This window comes from Fukomys damarensis, unplaced genomic scaffold, assembly GCF_012274545.1.
Source record: "Fukomys damarensis isolate Sample0158 unplaced genomic scaffold, DMR_v1.0_HiC HiC_scaffold_32, whole genome shotgun sequence".
In the NCBI taxonomy this organism is placed as follows: Eukaryota; Metazoa; Chordata; class Mammalia; order Rodentia; family Bathyergidae; genus Fukomys; species Fukomys damarensis.
In genome coordinates, this window is record NW_022900944.1 from 35243393 (window position 1) to 35252410 (window position 9018).

At 43.5% G+C, this 9018-nt stretch overlaps 1 protein-coding gene and 1 long non-coding RNA gene across 4 annotated transcripts in view; one reads left to right on the plus strand and one right to left on the minus strand.

Annotated features, from left to right (window-relative positions):
• Nucleotides 1–9018, plus strand: part of Zfhx3 (zinc finger homeobox 3) — a 234412-nt gene that overhangs the window by 205560 nt on the left and 19834 nt on the right. Inside the window, exons 8-9 of the mRNA XM_033757937.1 lie at nucleotides 1034–1167; nucleotides 1312–1512. Of these exons, the coding sequence (XP_033613828.1) occupies nucleotides 1034–1167; nucleotides 1312–1512 (335 nt within the window). The remainder of the gene's footprint in view (nucleotides 1–1033; nucleotides 1168–1311; nucleotides 1513–9018) is intronic.
• Nucleotides 1–9018, minus strand: part of LOC104854057 — a 182112-nt gene that overhangs the window by 23969 nt on the left and 149125 nt on the right. Inside the window, exon 3 of one of the 3 annotated variants that reach the window (XR_777968.2) lies at nucleotides 6736–8053. The exons of the other annotated variants lie outside the window; for them this stretch is intronic. This is a non-coding gene — a long non-coding RNA (uncharacterized LOC104854057). Of the gene's footprint in view, nucleotides 1–6735; nucleotides 8054–9018 lie in introns of those variants that run through there. 3 annotated transcript variants of the gene reach the window in all.

The window sequence follows — 9018 nt, forward strand, 5'->3', positions numbered from 1 at the left end:
TTTTTTTTTTTTTTTTCTCTGTTGCTTTCAGCAAAATTCTGAAAAGTGATCCATGTCCAGACTAAGTGAAAGAGCAACCTTGGAGACTGCCCAGGCTTTAGAAGGAAGGTCTAACCATGTTGGACTTTATATCTCTACTAGAGGAGCTCTGCCTACCCGGATCAAACCCACAGCCTGACTGCTTCCCCCTTGTAATCGTCCAGGGCCCTTTCTGTGCTTCGGAGAACCCCTCTGCCCAATACTTCCATGCCTGCTGTTTGCTGTTCAAACCTCATGTGCCTCTCCTCAGTAATTGATGTTTTCTTTTTTTTTCTTTGGTGGCGTGGGCAAGAGAAGTGCAGAGGCGTGGTTGTGCAAGCAGATAGGAAACTTTCCTTCTTACCACCCACTCTGAATAAATTCTTATGTGTGAAGCATTGGCTCGATTATAACTTGGATTCATGCCCCGCCTAGTTCTACTCTTCAATTATTACTTTCCTGAAAGCAAACTGCTGAACCCAAACTTGATTTTCTGTATGGTGGTATGCAGGTAAATCCCTCGAATCCTTCTCAAGTTCTCCAGGCTGCCTATAATATGCTCTGTTGTGATTCTAAAAGGTAGGACGGTGAAGTTGGGAGCACATAGTTTCTTACATCCTTGAAGCAAAGTGTGTCTCATACTCAGATTGGCAAAGCAATTGAGATTTTGCCACCCACCCTTAGCCCCGTTGCCCCCCACAGATATGACAGCAGTCTTTGCTTAGATGGGAGGGGGGAGGTTAGGCAAGACTGGATTTAGCTTAATCCAACTCCAGAGCCTTTTCTCAGTGTTCACTTGTTAAGGTAGTGACAGAAATTCATGGAGGAAAAAGAAACACTTGCTTCTTTTCCATCATGCTTGATAAGTCAGTCCGGATGTTCTTCCTTTCTTGATTTTTGTGTTGTAAGAAAATCCTGTGCTATAAATGAATGTTGATTTCTACCCAGAACAAACCCTCTGGGAGCCAGCCTGGTCTGGCTACTACTGTATTGCATCTTCTACTTTCTCTCCTAGCCTCATCCAGCCAAGCAGAGAAGGAGCTGACCGATTCTCCTGCTGCCTCTAAACGCATCACCTTTCCAGGTAGTTCGGAGTCTCTGCTCTCTTCGAAGCGACCAAAAACATCTGAGGAGATCAAACCGGAGCAGGTGAGGCCAGAAGGCACTCTGTTGGTGAGAGGAGTGTTTTGACACCAGTGGGGGAGTGCACCTCTGTATGGGAGGGCTTGGGGCAGAAACAGTCGGTGGTGGGAACGGCAGATTCAGCCAGAGCGGTGGGTGTGTCCCCCACAGATGTACCAGTGCCCCTACTGCAAGTACAGCAACGCCGACGTGAACCGGCTCCGGGTGCATGCCATGACACAGCACTCAGTGCAGCCCATGCTCCGCTGCCCCCTGTGCCAGGACATGCTCAACAACAAGATCCACCTGCAGCTGCACCTCACCCACCTCCACAGCGTGGCACCTGACTGCGTGGAGAAGCTCATAATGACGGTAAGGCAGCCAGGAGCAGGATCCCATGGCTTTTCTTCCTGCAAGGGTCAGAGGTGATGCAGTGACGTACACGAACGAGGTTGGTAGACAAAGTCAGTGTGAAGTTGGAAGTGTCAGAAAAGCATCCTGGTTGTGTGACCTTTGTTCTAGTGACCTGCCTTCAACTTGCAGGACCACGGCCCGATGATGGCGCAAAGAGCTGTATGTGTGTTTCTTAGTGTGCCTTCTCGGGATGCAGAGGCATGGAGTAGCTAACCGTTTATGTGAAGAAATCATAGCCAGGTTCTCCAAAATTTTATTGAACAGACCATGGTCTGGGTTGCTCTGACATTATGTCTCATTTCATCAACATAACAAATCCTGTTTTTTTAAAAAAGGAAAAGTCTGACATGTTCTCTTTAACAGATGAGGAAACTGAGGCTGAAAAAGGTTAACTGACTTTAGTACCCTCCGTAAGTGGTACCGATGAATTTTGGACCCACCTTTTCCAACTCTAGGTATAAACCTATAACATAGGTGTTTCTCAAGTGGATACTTTGTTCTCAAAGCAGGAAAGTTGCCAGTGGGATATGAAATGTTGACTCATCAGTGCAAGCTTTGCATTTAAATATGATGCCAATATACCTGCAGGTTTTGAAAGAATGACTCTTAAGTGGCTACTATAAATATGGCCCCAAAGGCTAGCATAAATATTTAATTCTGCACTGGGTGTAGTGGCACACACCTGTAATCCCAGCACTTGGGAGGCCGAGGCAGGAGAATCTCTGCGAATTCAAGCCATCCAAGGCCAGTCTGAACTACATAGTGAGATCCTGTCTCAAACGCCCCCCATAGTCCCCAGTTTGATTCTAATTATAATGTGAAAGCTTTTCAGAATGCTACAGTTAGGCATGATGTCCTGCTTTTGACTATGTTCAGGCCACTGGGAAGGTCTTTTCCTGGTCACCAGAAGAAAAACTGCCAAAGAGGATGATTCTCACCTCTACCTTAGTATTATTTCAACAGTGGAGTAATTTTCATGCGAAGATTCCCAAAGCAGTAGCTTGTTCAGAATTCTGCATTATAACGAGCAGGTCATAGACTTATCACCTGTAGGCATGACCTGTTCCATTTGGTTGTATACAATTAATGAATAATGAAAGTGCTGCTTAGTCATGAGGAACATAGACCTGATGATGTATCAAGAGAACTTTATCAGCCAATGGGAAACTCAAAGGTGACTACCATGAGCGTCCTCTGAGGCAGCTCTCAAATGCAGACAACCGTCTTCTGTGAACATTTTCACATAGGTCACAGAGGGAGTGAACTTTGTGAGATATTCTGTGTGAGTTAAACAGATCTTCCTCCTGTGGATGGATGAGTTCTCATGTTGTAGGTTTTCCTGGCATTCTTACTAGCTCTGGAAATAGCAAAGAGGTTTTCCCAGGCCCTGTCTCAGTTCCTAGCTAATGGCCTGGAACCCTAGGAGCCTGAAGGATCAGAAAGAGGTGTGAAGAGGGAAGCATTTCAATACTTAACTATATTTTTCTTTTGCTCAAGTGGTTATTTTTGCTGTTTGGCTTATAGTAATCTGCACGACTGGCTTACATTAGACAGTAAAAATTTATTTTCACAACCTTAGGGATCAGCATAGCATGTAAATTATATTTCAGATATCTACTGTTTATCATATTTTCATAACAGCAATAGCAAGGTACATTTCAAGTGGTAAGTCTGGTGATCATTACAAATCTTCATTTACCCACAGAATCTTCAAGGGTGGGATATTAACTGCTATGTTGGCTTGGGAACCAATCTCATTTATGAGATTTACCCACTAACCAGCACCTTTGCAAGCAGTGACTCTCAGCCTTTTCCGAGACTGATGAAAACAATACAACATCTATCCTGGACTATTTTATACACACTAAAACTTGATAAGCACTGTTACAGGCCCTCCATCAAATATTCTGCAAATACAAAATTGTGTGTACAATGCCAGGGACCATAAGGATACATTCAGGGAGCTGGCTAATAATCCCCATTCTGGATCCTCTTGCAACATAGCTATGAAGGAGAAACCCCTTCCTAAAAGGGCTGGGCTTGGTATGTTGTATATAAAAAGTCCTGTTGCCTTGTCTTGCCACTGCAGACAATGCAGATTTTTCCAGACATTTGAGAAGAGTGCAGATTATAGGAAATATGCTAGTTATGCAAGTCGGTTTGCTAGGAACAAGAGAAAGTTAATGAAGTCTTGATAGTTCTAAGAAATGTGGGAAATATAACCATGTAAGTGTTTTCCTTTTCACTTAATAGTGAAGGATAATTTTGAGCACTTTATGGGAAGCTTTATGGGAAGATGGAGTTATGGCATGGAGGTCGGTGTTGAATTGGTTTTTCTAGTCACCATGATGGTTTGCACTGGGCCCAATGACGCACTGCCACTTCAATATGGCAGGAAAAGAACAACTAGTGGAACAACTAGTGCTAGCGGGGAACGTGTAGCCATATTCCAGGTGAACCTGGAATCCCAGTTGAGAACTGATGCCAGTGTCCTTCCCTTAAAATGAAATTTGCTGCCGCCTGCCTCAAAAGTACAAGGACCTGAGTTTGATCCCTGGTACCGGGTGAAAAAAAAAGTTAACAAAAATGAAATTTGCAGTTGTTTTACAACTAAGTGAGTATAGTAAATCTATAGTGAAAAATCATGCTCCTGGTGGGTATTTCACTTTAATTTTATGAGAAAGTTGGCCCTTGGAAAGTATTGGTTAGGCTTTCTGGTGATTTATCTGTGTGTTCCTAGCCAACTGGAGGAGGAAACTCTGAAAACAGCATGATGAGAAATGCCCTCAAATCAGAGCTCCATTTTCTAAGCCATTAAGAAGCAGCCAGTCTCTGCTCATTCATCCTTCAAGAGAAGAAAGTAGTGACCGCTTTTCCTTGAATGGCTAGAATGAATGGCAGTGTGAGGAGTGAATCTTCTTTCTTACCCAGTGGGTTTGGCTAAGTTAGGTACCTTCAGCTGCCCCACAGGAAAAGCTGGCAGAAATCTCCCAGATAGATAATTCTTGGCAGACATGAGGTATGTCCAGGGTATCTTAAAGCTTTAAATTCTGGTAAATAGATATATTTTTTTGCTGAGTCCAAGGTCTCAGGATCTAGCTTGAATTGGGCTTCAGTCCCTATAAAAGTAAATTCCACCCTGATAAATGGAAATAGATTACCTTCTACACAATGTCTTCCCGTTCAGTTGTAAATGGAGAAGATTTTGAGGAGGCTTCATTTAATAATACCTTATCAGACAGCTTTCAGGAACCTGCAGTGTCTAATATGTCTGTTGCTATGGTAACCGCTGCTTGCTTATGCTGTGCATCTCATATCTATGTCTTCCATGGGCCCCTTCTTTTTTTACTGATGAGGGGGTTTGAAAAATATAATCCACTAGGAACAATTGCAGGCCTGGCCTTCCACTATGGAAACTGCACCCACAGCACTTTGTTTTGCTTGGCCCGTTGGAACCAGAGTTCCAAATGGTATCTTTGCACATGTCATAGGAAAAAAGGAAATCTATAAAGCTTAAGGGAGATAAGTATCCCTCCACACCTGGAGAGGCAGCTTCTGCCACCCCCATATCATTTTCACATATCTAAGTCTCATGAGTATTTACAGAGAAGATGGAGATTCCAAATTGGTGTGAGAGATACAGGAGCTACTACTCTGTGCTCTTATTTTCCCAGCCTTTTGGTCAAAGAGGTTTGAGGGCATGGGGCAAGTGTTCCTGGCCCCTAAAAGAGAACGAGAAAGACCACCTACCCTGTGTTTCAGTACTCTTAAATTATTCTAATTGATCACTGTCCTTCTAAGTGACAGGACATACCACTGGGATCCTGGATCATTAATATGGGGAAATTTTCTTTGTTCCTTAATCACTTAACAAAATAGGGCCTCACAGTGGAGATGAGGATTGGCTCTGAGTCCAGGAACTGCTTTTTCTCCCTTTCTAGTTCTTATTCCTTAATTTTTGTACATGCACAGATTTCCTTTCTGTGCTCCTGGGCCTGCCCTGCCTGCTGTTTTCTCTGCAACCCTCTTTTGAGAGCAGTAGTTCGCCTCCTGTGATCTTCAGTCAGTGTCTGTGACTCTGTGCTCCATTTGTGACTGTGCCTCTGTGAGTCTCTGGGACAGGCTGGCCACCTGCCCCTCCCTCCCACCCCGGGGGACTCTCCGATGGCCCTGGCCCTAGGGCTGTCACACCCACCTGGGTATCAGCTCTTCCACTTTGTCTCCATCTCAGAGGAAAGTAATGAAAATAATCGGGCTTCATTAATTCCAAGCCCTGTGAGATGATAGCCATTTGGAGCCTGTTTGCCAATTAGATGGTCTAAATTAGAAGTGACCTTGGTATACTGCCACTGCTTGCCTCTCTGAGTCTAATGAAGCTTCTCTCTCCAATTCATTCTCTTCCTCAGCTCTCTGCATGTGTGCACACGCGTGCACGTATATAACTGTTATGTGTTCCCTCTCTACCTTCTCCCCCCTTTAATCTTATTTTCAGTTTTTAAAATCTAGTTCTGGTCTACATCTGTTTCTGGCCCTACGAATGTTAGGGTGGCCTACAGTTTTTGTCTTACATTTTATATGTAAAAACAACTGCATAAACCACACAAAAGCTGTATTAGAAGTGAAATAGCGATAGAAGTGGAATAGGAGGAGTTCGTCAGTGGGTACCAAGTTACAATTAGGAGAGGTGCAGCCTGTGTTCTATTGCATGGTAGACTACAGTCCACCATATTGTGTATTTCAGGATGAGACAGGAGTTTTAGTGTTTCACTACAAAGAAATAGTTGAGGTGATATATGTGGTAATTAAAGAAAGTATACATGTATTGATTCTTCACATTGCACTCCATATATGTGTACAATTAAGTATCAGCTTAAAATGAAAAAGTCAGTTTTTACAAAGGAGATGGCACAAAGGGAGATTCTAGTCCTTCCAGACCTGGAGGCCCTGTGCCCAGCTTGCACATGTTGAAGGCAGTAAAAGGAGAGCAAACCTTTGAAACTGCTACCAACAGGTGCCCTGGTTTGCTGGCTTCAGAAGTGCAGAACCAACTTGTGGGCCAGTAGCTATCTAGGTACAGGGGAGGAGCTGAGCACCTGGGCGCTCACTAGGACAGGTGGCTGCAGATATAACAGTGGCTTGACTGCTCAGTCCTGGAAAGGATGGTTTTAATTTCACGCTTAATTTTTTTTTTTTTTTTTTTTTGTTACAGAACCAGCGCCTTACCCATAGGATATGGAGACTGCTTAGGTCTGTGCCAGGGAGGTCTGTGCTTGAGGTTTTCCTTTTCCCCTCTGTCTGAGGTGCTTTGTTCTATTGATTTTCCCTGAAAAATCTTTGGCAAACCTACCTTCACTTGGAAGGAAGGGCTTCACAAAGAAGCCCTCACTAAGGGGAGCTGTGCCAAGGCTGAGGTACTAAGGGTCTCAGAAACCAGGGTCAACACTTTTTTGGGTCGGGGAGAGGGAGGGAATCTGTGCGCACATGGATTGTGTTAGCTGCACTGATGTACCCCAGGCCAGCCTTTCTGAGGGCAGCCTTGAGAGATGAATTTACATAGATAACCCCATAAGAAGTGGAGTGTAATCTTGGCTACCTAAGGTTCAACTTGGATGTCCTGCAGGTGAGGAAGTGGGGTGGTACTGTATTACTTTTAATTCTACTTTCTCTCAAAAAAGAATAAAAGAATAGCAGTGGCCTTTCCTAGATGTCATAGGAGTGGGGGACCCACAACCACATCTAAGACTCTGGGATCTGATGTGTGTCCTTGGGGATTTAGAGTCCATTCACTTCATAGAATCTTGAAAGGTATTAAATCACAATCCAAAACAGTGATGAAACAAACTAGCAGGTGGTTGGAACTGGGTATTATGAATCCACATTTGCCTCTCTGTTGATCAAGGGTAAATTCATTTGAATCCATGGATGATTTCCCTCAGGGGAACCTATGATTCCCTGAAATTGTCTGCAGTCTTCTGTCTGCATTTTTCTAGGAGTTTGCAACTATCATCAAATTTCCTAAGGGCTTTTTGACCTCAAAAGGTTATTCTGGATGGTGAGCCTCTTGGGGGCAAGACCTTCTCTTGCTCTGTGTATTTCACAAGCATGAGGCACAGGAACTCTGTCCAATGTTCAGTAAATGGAAGCCAAATGAATGGATGAGCAGAGTCACTAAAGGTCCTTCCTTCTCGACAGAGTTGTTTTGAAATTGCTTAAGCCTGAAGATTTGAGCATCAGTGTAGAACTCCTTTGTTTATATGAGAACTGCTTAAACTGGAAGGGTTTCTCCTGTATTACCCTGAAATGTTTACTTGTTAGGAAGATGTTGCAGCCACTGTTTCAAAACTTTTAGCACCCTAGCTCAGCTGATGGTTTCTTCTTTTCCCATTACCTCTGTACACTTTGGAAGGAAAGTTACTGATGTGGTTCAAACAGGGTGGCAGGAAAACACAGTGTCTAGATCACCCTTTGCACAGCCGAAGCCAGTCTTGAGACCTAAATGCTAAAAAAAAAAAAAAAAAATGATGCTAATTAATCATTTTAATTTTCAAGTCCAAAAGGACTTGGTTTACCTATTGGTAAGTCTATTTTAATATTCTCAGGACCAGTTGGGAGTAGAGTATGTGTTCGGTGTTTGTGGATGTACTGATTATTAGGATAATAATTCTGTGGACAGTAAAGGCAGTATGTAGGTTTGAACTGATTGTGTATTAGCCAAACCTCAGAAGTTTTCCTGTTTGGCTTTGAGTCCATAGCTGGGGAAGTAGGTAGGGCAAATCTAGGCAAATAGAGAAAGAAAGGCAGGCAAGAGAGCAGAGATACCACATGTGTGTTGTCTATGTGGGGACACTAGTGGAAGGGACCTCTGAAATTAGGTACATTTAGAATCGTCCTGCTAGGCTGTTAGTAGGTATTGTCCTCTCATAAATCTATGCATGTCAGGCTCCTAGGGAAAGGAAAAGGCCTTTACAGAATGCATGCAGCAGGGTTGAGGAGTGACTTCCCCACTTTTGTCTGGCCAGATGGGGCTGAGACAGTCTGAACCTCCCGTGAAGTCTGGTAGCCAGATATAATTAGAAAACAAAGGTAGAACCAAGGCAAGTCTTGAAGGAACTCTGTCTTTGGATCTCCTCTTCTGTGAACTCTGCTTGGCAGGGTTCCATTTAGGGCTCTTTAAGAAAAAAAACATGCAAACTTGGAAGGACATGTTTTAGAAGCTGGTAGGAGAGGAAGGAATAGGCACAGCCCTGGGAACATGAGTGTCTGAGAACAGTCCGGTAGCCTGCATAGTAAGGCAAGTTCCATTGCCAGTCTCTGTTCAAACACACATGCAGATCGACCCCACCAGAATTTCTAGATCCTTAAGATTTCCTTTAGGGATGCTTCCTTTTTGCCTCGTAGGGATTTCTTGCCTGTTAACGTTTCATATACCAAACCTTTTTTTTTTTTTTTTTTTTTTTTTTTTCC